The sequence below is a fragment of the Microcaecilia unicolor genome, chromosome 2, assembly GCF_901765095.1.
Source record: "Microcaecilia unicolor chromosome 2, aMicUni1.1, whole genome shotgun sequence".
NCBI classification, from domain to species: domain Eukaryota; kingdom Metazoa; phylum Chordata; class Amphibia; order Gymnophiona; family Siphonopidae; genus Microcaecilia; species Microcaecilia unicolor.
In genome coordinates, this window is record NC_044032.1 from 367,951,197 (window position 1) to 367,976,643 (window position 25,447).

Genomic DNA, 25,447 nt, shown 5'->3' on the forward strand with positions numbered 1-25,447 from the left:
ACAGGTAGCATCTCAGAAAATGCTACCCTAGAGTATCTGGATTTGAGCTTTCTACGTAACAGCCTAAATTTGGCTTCCAGAACCTCTCTCCCACATTTCCTTACGTCACTGGTACCCAAATGACCAAGACAGCCGACTCCTCCCCAGCACTATCTAAAATCCTATCTAGGTGACGCGTGAGGTCCGCCACCTTCACACCAGGCAAGCAAGTCACCAGGCGATCCTCATGTCCACCAGCTATCTATATGCCTAATGATCAAATCACCAACTACAACAGCTGTCCTAACTTTTCCTTCCCGGGCAGCACTTGGAGACATATCCTTGGTGCGAGAGGATAGTACATCCCCTGGTGGGCAGGTCCTGGCTACAGGAGTACTTCCGACTTCACCAGGGTGATGCTCTCCTTCTAGGAGACCTCTCTCCTCCAAGGTAGCACAAGGGCTACCAGACTGGAGGTGGGAATTCTCTACAACATCCCTGTAGGTCTCCTCTATGTACCTCTCTGTCTCCCTCAGCTCCACCAAGTCTGCTACTCTAGCCTCAAGAGAACGGACACGTTCTCTAAGGGCTAGGAGCTCTTTGCAGCAGGCACACACATATGACATCTCACCAACTGGGGGATAATCATACATGTGACACTCAATGCAAAAGACTGGATAGCACCCCTCTTGCTGCTGGACTGCTGACTCCACCTTACTGTTTTTGAGTTTTTCAATCATTTAAAACTTGCTACAGTATTAAGGATATTAGCCTGATATAAAAGTGTCTTTTAGTTTATATAGTGTATTGTATGATTTATTTAGTGTTTCCTTCTTAGATGGTAATGAAATGTATTTAAAACTCTGTAAGAGCACTCCTTGCTTGTTACCGTAATTACTATAACTGACTATAAATGAAGATTTGTCCTAGGGGTGGGTGGGAAGACTACAACTAGATCCTGCAGTGCCTGTTAGATTCTATCTGTTAATGCTGTGGTACAAAGCTTTTAAAACTAAGTGGAAAAGACTATGGAGATTAGCTGTTAAAATTTGCTTTTTATATTTTTATTTTGCCTAACACTAACCTACAATTCCTCCTTTAAACGCCAATCTTTAAGTTCCCAAAGCACAAAGCAAAGTAGCGTTCACTTACCAGAGAAACGTCCTCTTTTCTCAGAACTTCTCAGAAAGAAAGTTCAGTGGGACCTTTCCTCTTTATATAGTTTTGAATCTAAGGGGCCTCTTTTAAACAGGCTCTTTGCAGCTGACTCAGCAACCAATGCAAGTATCCTACTTCCCCACACCTTAATTAACACTTAATTGAGGTTGTTGGATGAGGTCGCTGGATGAGCTACCTCTCCAGCAGCCAAGGAATAAGAAATAACTGCCTTTTAGAACAATTAATGCTTAATTGAGGTCGCTGGATGAGCTACCTCTCCAGCAGCCAAGGAACAGAAAATAACTGCCTTTTAGAACAAGAGTTTTTGGTTGTTTAGTTTCTACTTCTAGAAAAGGTTTCAGTTTAAAAACTATGGGGAAAATGCCTATTTCTAGAGAAAATTTCAGTTTAAAACTATGGGAAAAGGGTTTGTATACTATGTCAACTAGTTAATGATGCTTGCTTTTCTCTCTCTCTCTTTTTATTCCCCCCTTAATACTAAACTAGATCCTGCAGTGCCTGTTAGATTCTGTTAATGCTGTGGTACAAGCTTTTAAAACTAAGTGGAAAAGACTATGGAGATTAGCTGTTAAAATTTGTTTTTTATATTTTTATTTTGCCTAACACTAACCTACAATTCCTCCTTTAAACCCCAATCTTTAAGTTCCCAAAGCACAAAGCAAAGTAGTGTTCACTTACCAGAGAAACGTCCTCTTCTCTCAGAAGTTCTCAGAAAGAGAGAAGGTTAAATTTGTTTTTGTTTCTTCATTAAATGCTTAAGAGCAGGCAAGGGTTAGTTAATTGAGGCAGTGCTATTATGGGAAAGTAGAGAAATATGTATTTCTTTATTTTTAGTTTTCTTTTAACTTTGAACCTGTTGTTTCCCCTTGATGAAGGCTTTAATGCTAGTGGCTTTTCCTTAAGAATATTTCTTTTCTTACCTGTATATTTCTTTTTTATATTTAACATATTTGAAAAAATTCTAAATTAATTTTTTTTAAACGCTTGCATAGGTGGCTGAAGTGGACCACTTCCTAGCATGTAGTAATATGGAAATAACCTCCAATGAATAACCTTTTCGCCTTATCAGTGACTACTCAAGAATCAAGTCATAGACCAAAGGGAGGCGGATCTTACATGATCACCAGGCCCTATAATAAAAGACTTCTCTCCTGAGGAAGCCAAAATGGTTGCTCGACCTGGAAACAGACAAAAGTCCGCAAACCAAGGCCTCCTGGGCAAGGCTGGAGCCACCAGCACCACCTGGCTGGGCTGAGAAGCAATCCTGTAAAGCATTCAACCTAGCAGAGGCAAAGGAGGGAATATGTAAAGGAAACTCTCTTGTGGTCACAACTGGAAGTTAGGGGAGGGAGGATCTTAGATTCCTCTGAGTAATCCTACCCTTAGCAAGTTCAAGCCCTGCCAATAGCTACCCCCCTGCTCTACTGAAACCCAATTACTCTACTGACCCAGAAGAAGTCCTGACCAAGCCAGTTCAAGAGCTACATGATTTCCCCATCACCATTTGTTGGAGACAGGGAAATACTGAGGAGCTAAGGCTGCATCATACCCTTTAGGGCACAGATAACAAGTTGACTGATCTGGTGAGGATGCTAAGGAAATCAATTATTTCCAGTGTCTGTATATTATGATAGTCTGAAAAACAATCCTAGTAAAAACATTTTAACAGAATAAGAGCTACCAAATCAAACAATTGGAAGCAATATGCTGCCAACCCTATAGAGATAGCACATACCCATGGAATTAAGCTTCAAGGCAAGACTGTGTACCACAGGTTGTCCCTTCCCCCACTCTGATATGTATTCAGCTTTAGTAACACACTGGTACAGTGTTCAAATGTACTGCCTCAATTGCACTGGGGTAGTGTTTTCAAAGTCCCTGGCATGCGCTTTTGTTGCACTCTTCACTCTGAAAAAAGAAAACTGGAGGCACAGATTACCATGGTTTTCTCTCTGGTCTCAGCTAGTTTCCGCTTCTTGTGTATGTGCTTGTTTCGTTCAATCTCCACGTCAACATAGGCATTGGATGCATCCTCCAGAAGCACCAGTGGTACTTGGCTTGGAGCATTTGGTCCTAAGATAAAGAATAACTTTTAAGAATTGCCCTTTTATAAATAAAACCTTTATTTAACCCATCTCTATATTTTCATAGGCAAAAAACCTTTACACCAATACAAGAAAAAATATATATATTCTGAATGAATAACCTGAATAAATCGGATTCATATGTCAAAAAAAAAAATATCAGTCATGGTGTTTAACTAATAATCAGTTTAGAATTTCAAACTCTAGAGTTTAAGTCCCATACTGAACAAACCTTGGAAGAGAGATGGCTGTATACCGCTCACATACTGGAATGCATTCTTAAAGAAGACCAGCAGCACAGAATATACTACTTGGTTTCTATACTTGGCATGGGCTTCATTCTCAAAGTTACTAATGTATCGGCAAAGATCCTTCATTCTGTGCAATACATCGACAAAATTTCTAAAAGAGAAAAAAAGAAATCAAATACACTGTTACTTGTTACATGCACAGATGGTAAGGAAAGAAACATTTCAAAAAACCTTAGGTGATCTGCTTATTATAAAAATACTAGTAAAAAAGGCCCGTTTCTGACACAAATGAAATGGGCGCTAGCAAGGTTTTCCTCGGAGTGTGTATGTTTGAGAGAGTGTGTGTGAGACAGATAGAGAGTGAGTGTGGGTGCGAGTGTGTAAGAGAGAGTGTGTGTGAGACAGATAGAGTGTGAGAGTATGTGTGCGATACACAGACTCTCTGTCAGACCGAGAGAGTGTATGAGATCGAGTGTTTGAGAGTGACTGTGTGACACATAGAGATTGAATGTGATACAGTGTGAGACAGTGTGTGAGAGAGAGTGAAAGACACTGACTGTGAGAGACAGAGTGTGTGTGTGACAGAAATACCCCCCCTCCCTCTCTGGTCTCAGGACCCCCTCTCGACCACCCCTCCCCTCTGGTCTCAGGACCCCCTCCATCCACCCTCTCAGAACCCCCTCCCCCTCTCTGGTCTCAGGACCCCCTCCCAATGTCTCCCCTCTTTCTTTCTGCATCCTTCCATCCAGTGTCTCCTTTTTTTTCCGTACCCTTCATTCCAGCGTCTTCCCTCTTTCTCTACCCATCCTTCCACCTAATGTCTCTCTCCGCTTCCTATCCAGTGTCTCTCTCTCTACCCTTTTCTGTTCAGTGTCCGTTCTCTCTCCACATCCTTCCATTCTCTCCCCTTTCTCTCTGCATCCATTCATCCATCTCCCCCTTTCTCACCCCATCCTTCCATCCGTCTACCCCCATCTCCCGATTCTTCCATCCGGTGTCTCTCTCTCTATCCCTTCTTTCCATCCAGGCCCACCCACCCAACACAGACCTACCAAGTCTCCCATGAAACACGCAGCACCAGCTCCCATTTCCGGCCCCTGCTGCTTCTCCTGTTGAGCAGCAGCAGCAGCTGGTACAAAAACAAAAATAGATATTTAAAGCACCAAAAATGTTTTTAAAAAGCAAGTGCGGCACCGCAGGCAGTCATCAGGCATTGGCTGTGGGCTCTGCAGCCGCTTCTCTCGCCCCTCACGTAGCTGCACTCCTCTGGGGTCGTCCTACAGGGCCAGTGACGTGAGAGGCGACAGGAGCGGCTGCAGAGCCCACAACAGCCAATGCCTGATGGCTGCCTGTGGTGCAGCACCTGCTAATTAAAAACCTCCCAAACCCTAACGTATTGCTGTGAGCTGCGTTTCCTCGGGCAAAGTCCACGACAGGCAATAGGAGGGCGGGTTAATTCTACGACAGGCGGAAGGCGCGCAGGCTAAGTCTAAGACAGGCGGAAGGCGGCCGGATGGGCTGGCTAAGTCTACAACAGACGGTAGGCGGCCGGGCTGGCTAAGTATACGGCAAGAGGAAGGCGGGCGAGCTAAGTCTACGACAGGCGAAAGGCGAGCGGGCGGGCTAAGTCTATTACAGGCGCAAGGCGGGCAGGATAACTCTACGACAGGCGGAAGGGCTAACTCTACGACAGGTGCAACGTGGGCGGGCAGGCTAACTCTACGACAGGCACTAGGCAGGCGGGCTAACTCTACGACAGGTGCTAGGCGCCAGCTAAGTCTACGACAGGCAGTAGGCGGGCGGGCTAAGCCTACGACAGGCAGTAGGCAGGCGGGCTAGGTCTACGACAGGCGGTAGGCGGCTGGGCTGGCTAAGTCTACGACAGGCGGTAGGCGGTAGGCGGCCAGGCTGGCTAAGTCTACGACAAGAGGAAGGCGGGCCAGGTAAGTCCACGACAGGCGCAAGGCGAGCGGGCGGGCTAAGTCTATGACAGGCGTAAGGCGGGTGGCCTGGCTAAGTCTACGACAGGCAGTAAGCGGGCGAGCTAAGTGTACGACAGGCGGTAGGCGGGCGGGCTAAGTCTATGACAGGCGGTAGGCGGGCGGCGATATACAGAATCTGGGACTTTGTCCTAAACCTCCCAAATCCTAATAGCAAATAGAACCGTATTTGAAACAGCAAAAAAGTCTACATTTTATTTTCAAAATTAGTCACACGCTAGATTCTTTTGTGCTCTGTGCATTTATCTTTTTGGATCAATTTTCGGAAAAAAAAAAGTCCAAGTGGAAAATACACAAAATCAACTCATTGGGATGTAGGAGGAGCCAGCAATCTTAGTAGACTGGCCACACAAACATCACAGGAGAGTAATGGGGCACCCTAGGAGGCACTGATGTGGAATTTATATATACCTGTAAGTTCCCAGGGACACATGTCACCGTTAACCCTCCAAACCAGCCACCACATTACTGCAGGGACCTGCTTGCTGCTCTAATAGAACTCGCTAAAACATCTGAAGCTGTCATAGATGCTGGTAAGGATTATTTTAGTTTTCTTCACATCTTTGGGAAGGGGGTCAGTGACCACTGGGGGTGGGTCATCCCTGATTCCCTCCAGTGGCCATTTCGGGCACCTTTTTGTGCGTTATTCATTCTAAAACCAGGTACAGATCAAAACGTTGAAGTTTAACCCTAGATGTTTTAGTTTTGTTCTATTAAGGCTATAAAAGGTCCAAGTGCTAGGAATGACCTAAGCCTACCCTAATTCCGCCACCAACATGCCCCCTTGAGATTTTGACGCACTGATAATGAAGTGCATAGAAAAACGTATGAAAAAATAGGTTACAAAAATATCGATCTGGACGTATTGAGAAGAAATACACCCACCTGCTGCTTTATCACACATTTGGATGTTTTTGTCTTTCGAAAATGAGCACCATTGAGAATTATGGATAAATTATGGATAAATGGACATGAACACTCTCACATTATTACAATTTTCATAAACAAACATCAAGCCATAATAACAAAGTAATAAAAAATGTGCTTACCTGATTCTTTTCTCCATTTGCCATTCACACCTCATTCCGACAAATGACAAGACTTTAAATAGCAGGTCTCAAGGATCAACAATTCGAATTGACTTCTCGGTCAGCCCCTCTATGACGTATTGCTGTGAGCTGCATTTCCTGGGGCGAAGTCTACGACAGGCGGGAGGGCCCGCGGGCTAAGTCTACGACAGGCGGTAGGCGGGCGAGCTAAGTCTACGACAGGCGGGAGGCCCGCGGGCTAAGTCTAAGACAGGCAAAAAGCGGCCAGGCTAAGTCTACGACAGGCGAAGGTGGGCGGGCGGGCTAAGTCTACGACAGGCGTAAGGCGGGTGGCCTGGCTAAGTCTACGACAGGCGTAAGGCGGCTGGGCTGGCTAAGTCTACGACAAGAGGAAGGCGGGCGAGCTAAGTTTACGACAGGCGGAAGGCGAGTGGGTGGGCTAAGTCCACGACAGGCGCAAGGCGAGCGGGCGGGCTAAGTCTACGACAGGTGCAAGGCGGCGGGCTAACTCTACGACAGGCGCAAGGTGGGCGGGCGGGCTAACTCTACGACAGGCGTAAGGCGGCCGGGCTAACTCTACGACAGACAGAAGGCGCCGGCTAAGTCTACGACAGGCAGTAGGCGGGCGGGCTAAGTCTACGACAGGCGCAAGGCAGTAGGTGGGCGGGCAAGGTCTACGACAGGCAGTAGGTGGGCGGGCTAAGTGTACGACAGGCGGTAGGCGGGCGGGCTAAGTGTACGACAGGCGGTAGGCGGGCGGGCGGGCTAAGTGTACGACAGGCGGTAGGCGGGCGGGCGGGCTAAGTCTATGACAGGCGGTAGGCGGGCGGCGATATACAGAATCTGGGAGTTTGTCCTAAACCTCCCAAATCCTAATAGGAAATAGAACCGTTTTCGAAACAGCAAAAAAGTCTACATTTTATTTTCAAAATTAGTCACACGCTAGATTGTTTTGTGCTCTGTGCATTTATCTTTTTGGATCAATTTTCGGAAAAAAAAAAAGTCCAAGTGGAAAATACACGAAATCAACTCATTGGGATGTAGGAAGAGCCAGCAATCTTAGTAGACTGGCCACACAAACATCACAGGAGAGTAATGGGGCACCCTAGGAGGCACTGATGTGGAATTTAAATATAAGTTCCCAGGGACACATGTCACCGTTAACCCTCGTATCTTGTCTGCTGAGCCCTCCAAACCAGCCACTACATTACTGCAGGGACCTGCTTGCTGCTCTAATAGAACTCGCTAAAACATCTGAAGCTGTCATAGATGCTGGTAAGGATTATTTTAGTTTTCTTCACATCTTTGGGAAGGGGGTCAGTGACCACTGGGGGTGGGTCATCCCTGATTCCCTCCAGTGGCCATTTCGGGCACCTTTTTGTGCGTTATTCATTCTAAAACCAGGTACAGATCAAAACGTTAAAGTTTAACCCTAGATGTTTTAGTTTTGTTCTATTCAGGCTATAAAAGGTCCAAGTGCTAGGAATGACCTAAGCCCACCCTAATTCCGCCACCAACATGCCCCCTTTAGATTTTGACGCACTGATAATGAAGTGCATAGAAAAACGTATGAAAAAATAGGTTACAAATATATCGATCTGGACGTATTGAGAAGAAATACACCCACCTGCTGCTTTATCACACATTTGGATGTTTTTGTCTTTCGAAAATGAGCACCATTGAGAATTATGGATAAATGGACATGAACACTCTCACATTATTACAATTTTCATAAACAAACATCAAGCCATAATAACAAAGTAATAAAAAATGTGCTTACCTGGTTCTTTTCTCCACTTGCCATTCACACCTCATTCCGACAAATGACAAGACTTTAAATAGCAGGTCTCAAGGATCAACAATTCGAATTGACTTCACGGTCAGCACCTCTATGACGTATTGCTGTGAGCTGCATTTCCTGGGGCGAAGTCTACGACAGGCGGTAGGCGGGCGAGCTAAGTCTACGACAGGCGGGAGGCCCGCGGGCTAAGTCTACGACAGGCGGAAAGCGGCCGGGCTAAGTCTACGACAGGCGAAGGCGGGCGGGCTAAGTCTATGACAGGCGTAAGGCGGGTGGCCTGGCTAAGTCTACGACAGGCATAAGGCGGCCGGGCTGGCTAAGTCTACGACAGGCAGTAGGCGGCCGGGCTGGCTAAGTCTACGACAAGAGGAAGGCGGGCGAGCTAAGTCTACGACAGGCGGAAGGCGAGTGGGTGGGCTAAGTCCACGACAGGCAGAAGGCGAGCGGGCGGGCTAAGTCTACGACAGGCGCAAGGCGGCGGGCTAACTCTACGACAGGCGCAAGGTGGGCGGGCGGGCTAACTCTACGATAGGCGTAAGGCGGCCGGGCTAACTCTACGACAGACAGAAGGCGCCGGCTAAGTCTACGACAGGCAGTACGCGGCCGGGCTAAGTCTACGACAGGCGCAAGGCAGTAGGTGGGCGGGCTAGGTCTACGACAGGCAGTAGGTGGGCGGGCTAGGTCTACGACAGGCAGTAGGCGGGCGGGCTAAGTGTACGACAGGCGGTAGGCGGGCGGTCTAAGTGTACGACAGGCGGTAGGCGGGCGGGCTAAGTGTACGACAGGCGGTAGGCGGGCGGGCGGGCTAAGTCTATGACAGGCGGTAGGCGGGCGGCGATATACAGAATCTGGGAGTTTGTCCTAAACCTCCCAAATCCTAATAGGAAATAGAACCGTTTTCGAAACAGCAAAAAAGTCTACATTTTATTTTCAAAATTAGTCACACGCTAGATTGTTTTGTGCTCTGTGCATTTATCTTTTGGATCAATTTTCGGAAAAAAAAAAAAGTCCATGTGGAAAATACACGAAATCAACTCATTGGGATGTAGGAGGAGCCAGCAATCTTAGTAGACTGGCCACACAAACATCACAGGCGAGTAATGGGGCACCCTAGGAGGCACTGATGTGGAATTTAAATATAAGTTCCCAGGGACACATGTCACCGTTAACCCTCGTATCTTGTCTGCTGAGCCCTCCAAACCAGCCACTACATTACTGCAGGGACCTGCTTGCTGCTCTAATAGAACTCGCTAAAACATCTGAAGCTGTCATAGATGCTGGTAAGGATTATTTTAGTTTTCTTCACATCTTTGGGAAGGGGGTCAGTGACCACTGGGGGTGGGTCATCCCTGATTTCCTCCAGTGGCCATTTCGGGCACCTTTTTGTGCGTTATTCATTCTAAAACCAGGTACAGATCAAAACGTTGAAGTTTAACCCTAGATGTTTTAGTTTTGTTCTATTAAGGCTATAAAAGGTCCAAGTGCTAGGAATGACCTAAGCCCACCCTAATTCCGCCACCAACATGCCCCCTTGAGATTTTGACGCACTGATAATGAAGTGCATAGAAAAACGTATGAAAAAATAGGTTACAAATATATCGATCTGGACGTATTGAGAAGAAATACACCCACCTGCTGCTTTATCACACATTTGGATGTTTTTGTCTTTCGAAAATGAGCACCATTGAGAATTATGGATAAATGGACATGAACACTCTCACATTATTACAATTTTCATAAACAAACATCAAGCCATAATAACAAAGTAATAAAAAATGTGCTTACCCGGTTCTTTTCTCCATTTGCCATTCACACCTCATTCCGACAAATGACAAGACTTTAAATAGCAGGTCTCAAGGATCAACAATTCGAATTGACTTCTCGGTCAGCCCCTCTATGACGTATTGCTGTGAGCTGCATTTCCTGGGGCGAAGTCTACGACAGGCGGTAGGCGGGCGAGCTAAGTCTACGACAGGCGGGAGGCCCGCGGGCTAAGTCTACGACAGGCGGAAAGCGGCCGGGCTAAGTCTACGACAGGCGAAGGCGGGCGGGCGGGCTAAGTCTACGACAGGCGTAAGGCGGGCGGGCGGGCTAAGTCTACGACAGGAGTAAGGCGGGTGGCCTGGCTAAGTCTACGACAGGCATAAGGCGGCCGGGCTGGCTAAGTCCACGACAGGCGGTAGGCGGCCGGGCTGGCTAAGTCTACGACAAGAGGAAGGCGGGCGGGCTAGGTCTACGACAGGCGTAAGGCGGGTGGCCTGGCTAAGTCTACGACAGGCGTAAGGCGGCCGGGCTGGCTAAGTCTACAACAGGCGGTAGGGGGCTGGGCTGGCTAAGTCTACGACAAGAGGAAGGCGGGCGAGCTAAGTCTACGAGAGGCGGAAGGCGAGCGGGCGGGCTAAGTCTACGACAGGCGCAAGGCAAGCGGGCGGGCTAAGTCTACGACAGGCGCAAGGCGGCGGGCTAACTCTACGACAGGCGCAAGGTGGGTGGGCGGGCGGGCTAACTCTACGACAGGCGTAAGGCGGCCGGGCTAACTCTACGACAGACAGAAGGCGCCGGCTAAGTCTACGACAGGCAGTAGGCGGGTGGGCTAAGTCTACGACAGGCGCAAGGCAGTAGGTGGGCGGGCTAGGTCTATGACAGGCAGTAGGCGGGCGGGCTAGGTCTACGACAGGCAGTAGGCGGGCGGGCTAAGTGTACGACAGGCGGTAGGCGGGCGGGCTAAGTGTACGACAGGCGGTAGGCAGGCGGGCGGGCTAAGTCTATGACAGGCGGTAGGCGGGCGGCGATATACAGAATCTGGGAGTTTGTCCTAAACCTCCCAAATCCTAATAGGAAATAGAACCGTTTTCGAAACAGCAAAAAAGTCTACATTTTATTTTCAAAATTAGTCACACGCTAGATTGTTTTGTGCTCTGTGCATTTATCTTTTTGAATCAATTTTCGGGAAAAAAAAAAGTCCAAGTGGAAAATACACGAAATCAACTCATTGGGATGTAGGAGGAGCCAGCAATCGAGTAGACTGGCCACACAAACATCACAGGAGAGTAATGGGGCACCCTAGGAGGCACTGATGTGGAATTTAAATATAAGTTCCCAGGGACACATGTCACCGTTAACCCTCGTATCTTGTCTGCTGAGCCCTCCAAACCAGCCACTACATTACTGCAGGGACCTGCTTGCTGATCTAATAGAACTCGCAAAAACATCTGAAGCTGTCATAGATGCTGGTAAGGATTATTTTAGTTTTCTTCACATCTTTGGGAAGGGGGTCAGTGACCACTGGGGGTGGGTCATCCCTGATTCCCTCCAGTGGCCATTTCGGGCACCTTTTTGTGCGTTATTCATTCTAAAACCAGGTACAGATCAAAACGTTGAAGTTTAACCCTAGATGTTTTAGTTTTGTTCTATTAAGGCTATAAAAGGTCCAAGTGCTAGGAATGACCTAAGCCCACCCTAATTCCGCCACCAACATGCCCCCTTGAGATTTTGACGCACTGATAATGAAGTGCTTAGAAAAACGTATGAAAAAATAGGTAACAAATATATCGATCTGGACGTATTGAGAAGAAATACACCCACCTGCTGCTTTATCACACATTTGGATGTTTTTGTCTTTCGAAAATGAGCACCATTGAGAATTATGGATAAATGGACATGAACACTCTCACATTATTACAATTTTCATAAACAAACATCAAGCCATAATAACAAAGTAATAAAAAATGTGCTTACCTGGTTCTTTTCTCCATTTGCCATTCACACATCATTCCGACAAATGACAAGACTTTAAATAGCAGGTCTCAAGGATCAACAATTCGAATTGACTTCTCGGTCAGCCCCTCTATGACGTATTGCTGTGAGCTGCATTTCCTGGGGCGAAGTCTACGACAGGCGGGAGGGCCCGCGGGCTAAGTCTACGACAGGCGCTAGGCGGGCGAGCTAAGTCTACGACAGGCAGGAGGCCCGCGGGCTAAGTCTAAGACAGGCGGAAAGCGGCCAGGCTAAGTCTACGACAGGCGAAGGCGGGCGGGCTGCTAAGTCTACGACAGGCGTAAGGCGGGTGGCCTGGCTAAGTCTACGACAGGAGTAAGGCGGCCGGGCTGGCTAAGTCTACGACAGGCGGTAGGCGGCTGGGCTGGCTAAGTCTACGACAAGAGGAAGGCGGGCGAGTTAAGTCTACGACAGGCGGAAGGCGAGTGGGTGGGCTAAGTCTACGACAGGCGGAAGGCGAGTGGGTGGGCTAAGTCCACGACAGGCGCAAGGCGAGCGGGCGGGCTAAGTCTACGACAGGCGCAAGGTGGGCGGGCGGGCTAACTCTACGACAGGCGTAAGGCGGCCGGGCTAACTCTACGACAGGCGCAAGGTGGGCAGGCGGGCTAACTCTACGACAGGCGTAAGGCGGCCGGGCTAACTCTACGACAGACAGAAGGCGCCGGCTAAGTCTACGACAGGCAGTACGCGGCAGGGCTAAGTCTACGACAGGCGCAAGGCAGTAGGTGGGCGGGCTAGGTCTACGACAGGCAGTAGGTGGGCGGGCTAGGTCTACGACAGGCAGTAGGCGGGCGGGCTAAGTGTACGACAGGCGGTAGGCGGGCGGTCTAAGTGTACGACAGGCGGTAGGCGGGCGGGCTAAGTGTACGACAGGCGGTAGGCGGGCGGGCGGGCTAAGTCTATGACAGGCGGTAGGCGGGCGGCGATATACAGAATCTGGGAGTTTGTCCTAAACCTCCCAAATCCTAATAGGAAATAGAACCGTTTTCGAAACAGCAAAAAAGTCTACATTTTATTTTCAAAATTAGTCACACGCTAGATTGTTTTGTGCTCTGTGCATTTATCTTTTTGGATCAATTTTCGGAAAAAAAAAAAAGTCCATGTGGAAAATACACGAAATCAACTCATTGGGATGTAGGAGGAGCCAGCAATCTTAGTAGACTGGCCACACAAACATCACAGGCGAGTAATGGGGCACCCTAGGAGGCACTGATGTGGAATTTAAATATAAGTTCCCAGGGACACATGTCACCGTTAACCCTCGTATCTTGTCTGCTGAGCCCTCCAAACCAGCCACTACATTACTGCAGGGACCTGCTTGCTGCTCTAATAGAACTCGCTAAAACATCTGAAGCTGTCATAGATGCTGGTAAGGATTATTTTAGTTTTCTTCACATCTTTGGGAAGGGGGTCAGTGACCACTGGGGGTGGGTCATCCCTGATTCCCTCCAGTGGCCATTTCGGGCACCTTTTTGTGCGTTATTCATTCTAAAACCAGGTACAGATCAAAACGTTGAAGTTTAACCCTAGATGTTTTAGTTTTGTTCTATTAAGGCTATAAAAGGTCCAAGTGCTAGGAATGACCTAAGCCCACCCTAATTCCGCCACCAACATGCCCCCTTGAGATTTTGACGCACTGATTATGAAGTGCATAGAAAAACGTATGAAAAAATAGGTTACAAATATATCGATCTGGACGTATTGAGAAGAAATACACCCACCTGCTGCTTTATCACACATTTGGATGTTTTTGTCTTTCGAAAATGAGCACCATTGAGAATTATGGATAAATGGACATGAACACTCTCACATTATTACAATTTTCATAAACAAACATCAAGCCATAATAACAAAGTAATAAAAAATGTGCTTACCCGGTTCTTTTCTCCATTTGCCATTCACACCTCATTCCGACAAATGACAAGACTTTAAATAGCAGGTCTCAAGGATCAACAATTCGAATTGACTTCTCGGTCAGCCCCTCTATGACGTATTGCTGTGAGCTGCATTTCCTGGGGCGAAGTCTACGACAGGCGGTAGGCGGGCGAGCTAAGTCTACGACAGGCGGGAGGCCCGCGGGCTAAGTCTACGACAGGCGGAAAGCGGCCGGGCTAAGTCTACGACAGGCGGGAGGCCCGCGGGCTAAGTCTACGACAGGCGGAAAGCGGCCGGGCTAAGTCTACGACAGGCGAAGGCGGGCGGGCGGGCTAAGTCTACGACAGGCGTAAGGCGGGTGGCCTGGCTAAGTCTACGACAGGCATAAGGCGGCCGGGCTGGCTAAGTCCACGACAGGCGGTAGGCGGCCGGGCTGGCTAAGTCTACGACAAGAGGAAGGCGGGCGAGCTAAGTCTACGACAGGCGGAAGGTGAGTGGGTGGGCTAAGTCCACGACAGGCAGAAGGCGAGCGGGCGGGCTAAGTCTACGACAGGCGCAAGGCGGCGGGCTAACTCTACGACAGGCGCAAGGTGGGCGGGCGGGCTAACTCTACGACAGGCGTAAGGCGGCCGGGCTAACTCTACGACAGACAGAAGGCGCCGGCTAAGTCTACGACAGGCAGTACGCGGCTGGGCTAAGTCTACGACAGGCGCAAGGCAGTAGGTGGGCGGGCTAGGTCTACGACAGGCAGTAGGTGGGCGGGCTAGGTCTACGACAGGCAGTAGGCGGGCGGGCTAAGTGTACGACAGGCGGTAGGCGGGCGGTCTAAGTGTACGACAGGCGGTAGGCGGGCGGGCTAAGTGTACGACAGGCGGTAGGCGGGCGGGCGGGCTAAGTCTATGACAGGCGGTAGGCGGGCGGCGATATACAGAATCTGGGAGTTTGTCCTAAACCTCCCAAATCCTAATAGGAAATAGAACCGTTTTCGAAACAGCAAAAAAGTCTACATTTTATTTTCAAAATTAGTCACACGCTAGATTGTTTTGTGCTCTGTGCATTTATCTTTTTGGATCAATTTTCGGAAAAAAAAAAAAGTCCATGTGGAAAATACACGAAATCAACTCATTGGGATGTAGGAGGAGCCAGCAATCTTAGTAGACTGGCCACACAAACATCACAGGCGAGTAATGGGGCACCCTAGGAGGCACTGATGTGGAATTTAAATATAAGTTCCCAGGGACACATGTCACCGTTAACCCTCGTATCTTGTCTGCTGAGCCCTCCAAACCAGCCACTACATTACTGCAGGGACCTGCTTGCTGCTCTAATAGAACTCGCTAAAACATCTGAAGCTGTCATAGATGCTGGTAAGGATTATTTTAGTTTTCTTCACATCTTTGGGAAGGGGGTCAGTGACCACTGGGGGTGGGTCATCCCTGATTCCCTCCAGTGGCCATTTCGGGCACCTTTTTGTGCGTTATTCATTCTAAAACCAGGTACAGATCAAAACGTTGAAGTTTAACCCTAGATGTTTTAGTTTTGTTCTATTAAGGCTATAAAAGGTCCAAGTGCTAGGAATGACCTAAGCCCACCCTAATTCCGCCACCAACATGCCCCCTTGAGATTTTGACGCACTGATAATGAAGTGCATAGAAAAACGTATGAAAAAATAGGTTACAAATATATCGATCTGGACGTATTGAGAAGAAATACACCCACCTGCTGCTTTATCACACATTTGGATGTTTTTGTCTTTCGAAAATGAGCACCATTGAGAATTATGGATAAATGGACATGAACACTCTCACATTATTACAATTTTCATAAACAAACATCAAGCCATAATAACAAAGTAATAAAAAATGTGCTTACCCTGGTTCTTTTCTCCATTTGCCATTCACACCTCATTCCGACAAATGACAAGACTTTAAATAGCAGGTCTCAAGGATCAACAATTCGAATTGACTTCTCGGTCAGCCCCTCTATGACGTATTGCTGTGAGCTGCATTTCCTGGGGCGAAGTCTACGACAGGGGGCCGCGGCTAGGCGGGTAGGCGAGCTAAGTCTACGACAGGCGGGAGGCCCGCGGACTAAGTCTACGACAGGCGGAAAGCGGCCGGGCTAAGTCTATGACAGGCGAAGGCGGGCGGGCGGGCTAAGTCTATGACAGGCGTAAGGCGGGTGGCCTGGCTAAGTCTACGACAGGCATAAGGCGGCCGGGCTGGCTAAGTCTACGACAGGCGGTAGGCGGCCGGGCTGGCTAAGTCTACGACAAGAGGAAGGCGGGCGAGCTAAGTCTACGACAGGCGGAAGGCGAGTGGGTGGGCTAAGTCCACGACAGGCAGAAGGCGAGCGGGCGGGCTAAGTCTACGACAGGCGCAAGGCGGTGGGCTAACTCTACGACAGGCGCAAGGTGGTGGGCGGGCTGGCTAACTCTACGACAGGCGTAAGGCGGCCGGGCTAACTCTACGACAGACAGAAGGCGCCGGCTAAGTCTACGACAGGCAGTAGGCGGGTGGGCTAAGTCTACGACAGGCGCAAGCAGTAGGTGGGCGGGCTAGGTCTATGACAGGCAGTAGGCGGGCGGGCTAGGTCTACGACAGGCAGTAGGCGGGCGGGCTAAGTGTACGACAGGCGGTAGGCGGGCGGCTAAGTGTACGACAGGCGGTAGGCAGGCGGGCGGGCTAAGTCTATGACAGGCGGTAGGCGGGCGGCGATATACAGAATCTGGGAGTTTGTCCTAAACCTCCCAAATCCTAATAGGAAATAGAACCGTTTTCGAAACAGCAAAAAAGTCTACATTTATTTTCAAAATTAGTCACACGCTAGATTGTTTTGTGCTCTGTGCATTTATCTTTTTGAATCAATTTTCGGGAAAAAAAAAAAGTCCAAGTGGAAAATACACGAAATCAACTCATTGGGATGTAGGAGGAGCCAGCAATCTTAGTAGACTGGCCACACAAACATCACAGGAGAGTAATGGGGCACCCTAGGAGGCACTGATGTGGAATTTATATATAAGTTCCCAGGGACACATGTCACCGTTAACCCTCGTATCTTGTCTGCTGAGCCCTCCAAACCAGCCACTACATTACTGCAGGGACCTGCTTGCTGCTCTAATAGAACTCGCTAAAACATCTGAAGCTGTCATAGATGCTGGTAAGGATTATTTTAGTTTTCTTCACATCTTTGGGAAGGGGGTCAGTGACCACTGGGGGTGGGTCATCCCTGATTCCCTCCAGTGGCCATTTCGGGCACCTCTTTGTGCGTTATTCATTCTAAAACCAGGTACAGATCAAAACGTTGAAGTTTAATCCTAGATGTTTTAGTTTTGTTCTATTAAGGCTATAAAAGGTCCAAGTGCTAGGAATGACCTAAGCCCACCCTAATTCCGCCACCAACATGCCCCCTTGAGATTTTGACGCACTGATTAATGAAGTGCATAGAAAAACGTATGAAAAAATAGGTTACAAATATATCGATCTGGACGTATTGAGAAGAAATACACCCACCTGCTGCTTTATCACACATTTGGATGTTTTTGTCTTTCGAAAATGAGCACCATTGAGAATTATGGATAAATGGACATGAACACTCTCACATTATTACAATTTTCATAAACAAACATCAAGCCATAATAACAAAGTAATAAAAAATGTGCTTACCCGGTTCTTTTCTCCATTTGCCATTCACACCTCATTCCGACAAATGACAAGACTTTAAATAGCAGGTTTCAAGGATCAACAATTCGAATTGACTTCTCGGTCAGCCCCTCTATGACGTATTGCTGTGAGCTGCATTTCCTGGGGCGAAGTCTACGACAGGCGGTAGGCGGGCGAGCTAAGTCTACGACAGGCGGGAGGCCCGCGGGCTAAGTCTACGACAGGCGGAAAGCGGCCGGGCTAAGTCTACGACAGGCGGGAGGCCCGCAGGCTAAGTCTACGACAGGCGGAAAGCGGCCGGGCTAAGTCTACGACAGGCGAAGGCGGGCGGGCGGGCTAAGTCTACGACAGGCGTAAGGCGGGTGGCCTGGCTAAGTCTACGACAGGCATAAGGCGGCCGGGCTGGCTAAGTCCACGACAGGCGGTAGGCGGCCGGGCTGGCTAAGTCTACGACAAGAGGAAGGCAGGCGAGCTAAGTCTACGACAGGCGGAAGGTGAGTGGGTGGGCTAAGTCCACGACAGGCAGAAGGCGAGCGGGCGGGCTAAGTCTACGACAGGCGCAAGGCGGCGGGCTAACTCTACGACAGGCGCAAGGTGGGCGGGCGGGCTAACTCTACGACAGGCGTAAGGCGGCCGGGCTAACTCTACGACAGACAGAAGGCGCCGGCTAAGTCTACGACAGGCAGTACGCGGCCGGGCTAAGTCTACGACAGGCGCAAGGCAGTAGGTGGGCGGGCTAGGTCTACGACAGGCAGTAGGTGGGCGGGCTAGGTCTACGACAGGCAGTAGGCGGGCGGGCTAGGTCTACGACAGGCAGTAGGCGGGCGGGCTAAGTGTACGACAGGCGGTAGGCGGGCGGTCTAAGTGTACGACAGGCGGTAGGCGGGCGGGCTAAGTGTACGACAGGCGGTAGGCGGGCGGGCGGGCTAAGTCTATGACAGGCGGTAGGCGGGCGGCGATATACAGAATCTGGGAGTTTGTCCTAAACCTCCCAAATCCTAATAGGAAATAGAACCGTTTTCGAAACAGCAAAAAAGTCTACATTTTATTTTCAAAATTAGTCACACGCTAGATTGTTTTGTGCTCTGTGCATTTATCTTTTTGGATCAATTTTCGGAAAAAAAAAAAAGTCCATGTGGAAAATACACGAAATCAACTCATTGGGATGTAGGAGGAGCCAGCAATCTTAGTAGACTGGCCACACAAACATCACAGGCGAGTAATGGGGCACCCTAGGAGGCACTGATGTGGAATTTAAATATAAGTTCCCAGGGACACATGTCACCGTTAACCCTCGTATCTTGTCTGCTGAGCCCTCCAAACCAGCCACTACATTACTGCAGGGACCTGCTTGCTGCTCTAATAGAACTCGCTAAAACATCTGAAGCTGTCATAGATGCTGGTAAGGATTATTTTAGTTTTCTTCACATCTTTGGGAAGGGGGTCAGTGACCACTGGGGGTGGGTCATCCCTGATTCCCTCCAGTGGCCATTTCGGGCACCTTTTTGTGCGTTATTCATTCTAAAACCAGGTACAGATCAAAACGTTGAAGTTTAACCCTAGATGTTTTAGTTTTGTTCTATTAAGGCTATAAAAGGTCCAAGTGCTAGGAATGACCTAAGCCCACCCTAATTCCGCCACCAACATGCCCCCTTGAGATTTTGACGCACTGATTATGAAGTGCATAGAAAAACGTATGAAAAAATAGGTTACAAATATATCGATCTGGACGTATTGAGAAGAAATACACCCACCTGCTGCTTTATCACACATTTGGATGTTTTTGTCTTTCGAAAATGAGCACCATTGAGAATTATGGATAAATGGACATGAACACTCTCACATTATTACAATTTTCATAAACAAACATCAAGCCATAATAACAAAGTAATAAAAAATGTGCTTACCCGGTTCTTTTCTCCATTTGCCATTCACACCTCATTCCGACAAATGACAAGACTTTAAATAGCAGGTTTCAAGGATCAACAATTCGAATTGACTTCTCGGTCAGCCCCTCTATGACGTATTGCTGTGAGCTGCATTTCCTGGGGCGAAGTCTACGACAGGCGGTAGGCGGGCGAGCTAAGTCTACGACAGGCGGGAGGCCCGCGGGCTAAGTCTACGACAGGCGGAAAGCGGCCGGGCTAAGTCTACGACAGGCGGGAGGCCCGCGGGCTAAGTCTACGACAGGCGGAAAGCGGCCGGGCTAAGTCTACGACAGGCGAAGGCGGGCGGGCGGGCTAAGTCTACGACAGGCGTAAGGCGGGTGGCCTGGCTAAGTCTACGACAGGCATAAGGCGGCCGGGCTGGCTAAGTCCACGACAGGCGGTAGGCGGCCGGGCTGGCTAAGTCTACGACAAGAGGAAGGCAGGCGAGCTAAGTCTACGACAGGCGGAAGGTGAGTGGGTGGGCTAAGTCCACGACAGGCAGAAGGCGAGCGGGCGGGCTAAGTCTACGACAGGCGCAAGGCGGCGGGCTAACTCTACGACAGGCGCAAGGTGGGCGGGCGGGCTAACTCTACGACAGGCGTAAGGCGGCCGGGCTAACTCTACGACATACAGAAGGCGCCGGCTAAGTCTACGACAGGCAGTACGCGGCCGGGCTAAGTCTACGACAGGCGCAAGGCAGTAGGTGGGCGGGCTAGGTCTACGACAGGCAGTAGGTGGGCGGGCTAGGTCTACGACAGGCAGTAGGCGGGCGGGCTAAGTGTACGACAGGCGGTAGGCGGGCGGTCTAAGTGTACGACAGGCGGTAGGCGGGCGGGCTAAGTGTACGACAGGCGGTAGGCGGGCGGGCGGGCTAAGTCTATGACAGGCGGTAGGCGGGCGGCGATATACAGAATCTGGGAGTTTGTCCTAAACCTCCCAAATCCTAATAGGAAATAGAACCGTTTTCGAAACAGCAAAAAAGTCTACATTTTATTTTCAAAATTAGTCACACGCTAGATTGTTTTGTGCTCTGTGCATTTATCTTTTTGGATCAATTTTCGGAAAAAAAAAAAAGTCCATGTGGAAAATACACGAAATCAACTCATTGGGATGTAGGAGGAGCCAGCAATCTTAGTAGACTGGCCACACAAACATCACAGGCGAGTAATGGGGCACCCTAGGAGGCACTGATGTGGAATTTAAATATAAGTTCCCAGGGACACATGTCACCGTTAACCCTCGTATCTTGTCTGCTGAGCCCTCCAAACCAGCCACTACATTACTGCAGGGACCTGCTTGCTGCTCTAATAGAACTCGCTAAAACATCTGAAGCTGTCATAGATGCTGGTAAGGATTATTTTAGTTTTCTTCACATCTTTGGGAAGGGGGTCAGTGACCACTGGGGGTGGGTCATCCCTGATTCCCTCCAGTGGCCATTTCGGGCACCTTTTGTGCGTTATTCATTCTAAAACCAGGTACAGATCAAAACGTTGAAGTTTAACCCTAGATGTTTTAGTTTTGTTCTATTAAGGCTATAAAAGGTCCAAGTGCTAGGAATGACCTAAGCCCACCCTAATTCCGCCACCAACATGCCCCCTTGAGATTTTGACGCACTGATAATGAAGTGCATAGAAAAACGTATGAAAAAATAGGTTACAAATATATCGATCTGGACGTATTGAGAAGAAATACACCCACCTGCTGCTTTATCACACATTTGGATGTTTTTGTCTTTCGAAAATGAGCACCATTGAGAATTATGGATAAATGGACATGAACACTCTCACATTATTACAATTTTCATAAACAAACATCAAGCCATAATAACAAAGTAATAAAAAATGTGCTTACCCGGTTCTTTTCTCCATTTGCCATTCACACCTCATTCCGACAAATGCAAGACTTTAAATAGCAGGTCTCAAGGATCAACAATTCGAATTGACTTCTCGGTCAGCCCCTCTATGACGTATTGCTGTGAGCTGCATTTCCTGGGGCGAAGTCTACGACAGGCGGTAGGCGGGCGAGCTAAGTCTACGACAGGCGGGAGGCCCGCGGGCTAAGTCTACGACAGGCGGAAAGCGGCCGGGCTAAGTCTACGACAGGCGGGAGGCCCGCGGGCTAAGTCTACGACAGGCGGAAAGCGGCCGGGCTAAGTCTACGACAGGCGAAGGCGGGCGGGCGGGCTAAGTCTACGACAGGCGTAAGGCGGGTGGCCTGGCTAAGTCTACGACAGGCATAAGGCGGCCGGGCTGGCTAAGTCCACGACAGGCGGTAGGCGGCCGGGCTGGCTAAGTCTACGACAGGCGGAAGGTGAGTGGGTGGGCTAAGTCCACGACAGGCAGAAGGCGAGCGGGCGGGCTAAGTCTACGACAGGCGCAAGGCGGCGGGCTAACTCTACGACAGGCGCAAGGTGGGCGGGCGGGCTAACTCTACGACAGGCGTAAGGCGGCCGGGCTAACTCTACGACAGACAGAAGGCGCCGGCTAAGTCTACGACAGGCAGTACGCGGCCGGGCTAAGTCTACGACAGGCGCAAGGCAGTAGGTGGGCGGGCTAGGTCTACGACAGGCAGTAGGTGGGCGGGCTAGGTCTACGACAGGCAGTAGGCGGGCGGGCTAGGTCTACGACAGGCAGTAGGCGGGCGGGCTAAGTGTACGACAGGCGGTAGGCGGGCGGGCTAAGTGTACGACAGGCGGTAGGCGGGCGGGCTAAGTGTACGACAGGCGGTAGGCGGGCGGGCGGGCTAAGTCTATGACAGGCGGTAGGCGGGCGGCGATATACAGAATCTGGGAGTTTGTCCTAAACCTCCCAAATCCTAATAGGAAATAGAACCGTTTTCGAAACAGCAAAAAAGTCTACATTTTATTTTCAAAATTAGTCACACGCTAGATTGTTTTGTGCTCTGTGCATTTATCTTTTTGGATCAATTTTCGGAAAAAAAAAAAAGTCCATGTGGAAAATACACGAAATCAACTCATTGGGATGTAGGAGGAGCCAGCAATCTTAGTAGACTGGCCACACAAACATCACAGGCGAGTAATGGGGCACCCTAGGAGGCACTGATGTGGAATTTAAATATAAGTTCCCAGGGACACATGTCACCGTTAACCCTCGTATCTTGTCTGCTGAGCCCTCCAAACCAGCCACTACATTACTGCAGGGACCTGCTTGCTGCTCTAATAGAACTCGCTAAAACATCTGAAGCTGTCATAGATGCTGGTAAGGATTATTTTAGTTTTCTTCACATCTTTGGGAAGGGGGTCAGTGACCACTGGGGGTGGGTCATCCCTGATTCCCTCCAGTGGCCATTTCGGGCACCTTTTTGTGCGTTATTCATTCTAAAACCAGGTACAGATCAAAACGTTGAAGTTTAACCCTAGATGTTTTAGTTTTGTTCTATTAAGGCTATAAAAGGTCCAAGTGCTAGGAATGACCTAAGCCCACCCTAATTCCGCCACCAACATGCCCCCTTGAGATTTTGACGCACTGATAATGAAGTGCATAGAAAAACGTATGAAAAAATAGGTTACAAATATATCGATCTGGACGTATTGAGAAGAAATACACCCACCTGCTGCTTTATCACACATTTGGATGTTTTTGTCTTTCGAAAATGAGCACCATTGAGAATTATGGATAAATGGACATGAACACTCTCACATTATTACAATTTTCATAAACAAACATCAAGCCATAATAACAAAGTAATAAAAAATGTGCTTACCCGGTTCTTTTCTCCATTTGCCATTCACACCTCATTCCGACAAATGACAAGACTTTAAATAGCAGGTTTCAAGGATCAACAATTCGAATTGACTTCTCGGTCAGCCCCTCTATGACGTATTGCTGTGAGCTGCATTTCCTGGGGCGAAGTCTACGACAGGCGGTAGGCGGGCGAGCTAAGTCTACGACAGGCGGGAGGCCCGCGGGCTAAGTCTACGACAGGCGGAAAGCGGCCGGGCTAAGTCTACGACAGGCGGGAGGCCCGCGGGCTAAGTCTACGACAGGCGGAAAGCGGCCGGGCTAAGTCTACGACAGGCGAAGGCGGGCGGGCGGGCTAAGTCTACGACAGGCGTAAGGCGGGTGGCCTGGCTAAGTCTACGACAGGCATAAGGCGGCCGGGCTGGCTAAGTCCACGACAGGCGGTAGGCGGCCGGGCTGGCTAAGTCTACGACAAGAGGAAGGCGGGCGAGCTAAGTCTACGACAGGCGGAAGGTGAGTGGGTGGGCTAAGTCCACGACAGGCAGAAGGCGAGCGGGCGGGCTAAGTCTACGACAGGCGCAAGGCGGCGGGCTAACTCTACGACAGGCGCAAGGTGGGCGGGCGGGCTAACTCTACGACAGGCGTAAGGCGGCCGGGCTAACTCTACGACAGACAGAAGGCGCCGGCTAAGTCTACGACAGGCAGTACGCGGCCGGGCTAAGTCTACGACAGGCGCAAGGCAGTAGGTGGGCGGGCTAGGTCTACGACAGGCAGTAGGTGGGCGGGCTAGGTCTACGACAGGCAGTAGGCGGGCGGGCTAAGTGTACGACAGGCGGTAGGCGGGCGGTCTAAGTGTACGACAGGCGGTAGGCGGGCGGGCTAAGTGTACGACAGGCGGTAGGCGGGCGGGCGGGCTAAGTCTATGACAGGCGGTAGGCGGGCGGCGATATACAGAATCTGGGAGTTTGTCCTAAACCTCCCAAATCCTAATAGGAAATAGAACCGTTTTCGAAACAGCAAAAAAGTCTACATTTTATTTTCAAAATTAGTCACACGCTAGATTGTTTTGTGCTCTGTGCATTTATCTTTTTGGATCAATTTTCGGAAAAAAAAAAAAAGTCCATGTGGAAAATACACGAAATCAACTCATTGGGATGTAGGAGGAGCCAGCAATCTTAGTAGACTGGCCACACAAACATCACAGGCGAGTAATGGGGCACCCTAGGAGGCACTGATGTGGAATTTAAATATAAGTTCCCAGGGACACATGTCACCGTTAACCCTCGTATCTTGTCTGCTGAGCCCTCCAAACCAGCCACTACATTACTGCAGGGACCTGCTTGCTGCTCTAATAGAACTCGCTAAAACATCTGAAGCTGTCATAGATGCTGGTAAGGATTATTTTAGTTTTCTTCACATCTTTGGGAAGGGGGTCAGTGACCACTGGGGGTGGGTCATCCCTGATTTCCTCCAGTGGCCATTTCGGGCACCTTTTTGTGCGTTATTCATTCTAAAACCAGGTACAGATCAAAACGTTGAAGTTTAACCCTAGATGTTTTAGTTTTGTTCTATTAAGGCTATAAAAGGTCCAAGTGCTAGGAATGACCTAAGCCCACCCTAATTCCGCCACCAACATGCCCCCTTGAGATTTTGACGCACTGATAATGAAGTGCATAGAAAAACGTATGAAAAAATAGGTTACAAATATATCGATCTGGACGTATTGAGAAGAAATACACCCACCTGCTGCTTTATCACACATTTGGATGTTTTTGTCTTTCGAAAATGAGCACCATTGAGAATTATGGATAAATGGACATGAACACTCTCACATTATTACAATTTTCATAAACAAACATCAAGCCATAATAACAAAGTAATAAAAAATGTGCTTACCCGGTTCTTTTCTCCATTTGCCATTCACACCTCATTCCGACAAATGACAAGACTTTAAACAGCAGGTCTCAAGGATCAACAATTCGAATTGACTTCTCGGTCAGCCCCTCTATGACGTATTGCTGTGAGCTGCATTTCCTGGGGCGAAGTCTACGACAGGCGGTAGGCGGGCGAGCTAAGTCTACGACAGGCGGGAGGCCCGCGGGCTAAGTCTACGACAGGCGGAAAGCGGCCGGGCTAAGTCTACGACAGGCGAAGGCGGGCG

General features: G+C 49.3%; 1 protein-coding gene across 2 annotated transcripts in view; it reads right to left on the reverse strand.

Moving 5' to 3' along the window:
• Window positions 1–25,447, reverse strand: part of INTS10 (integrator complex subunit 10) — a 328,250-nt gene that overhangs the window by 192,536 nt on the left and 110,267 nt on the right. For both annotated transcript variants that reach the window (XM_030194553.1, XM_030194554.1), the window contains exons 8-9: window positions 3,475–3,644; window positions 3,098–3,231 (exon numbers count right to left, since the gene is read on the reverse strand). In XM_030194553.1, the coding sequence (XP_030050413.1) occupies window positions 3,098–3,231; window positions 3,475–3,644 (304 nt within the window). The remainder of the gene's footprint in view (window positions 1–3,097; window positions 3,232–3,474; window positions 3,645–25,447) is intronic.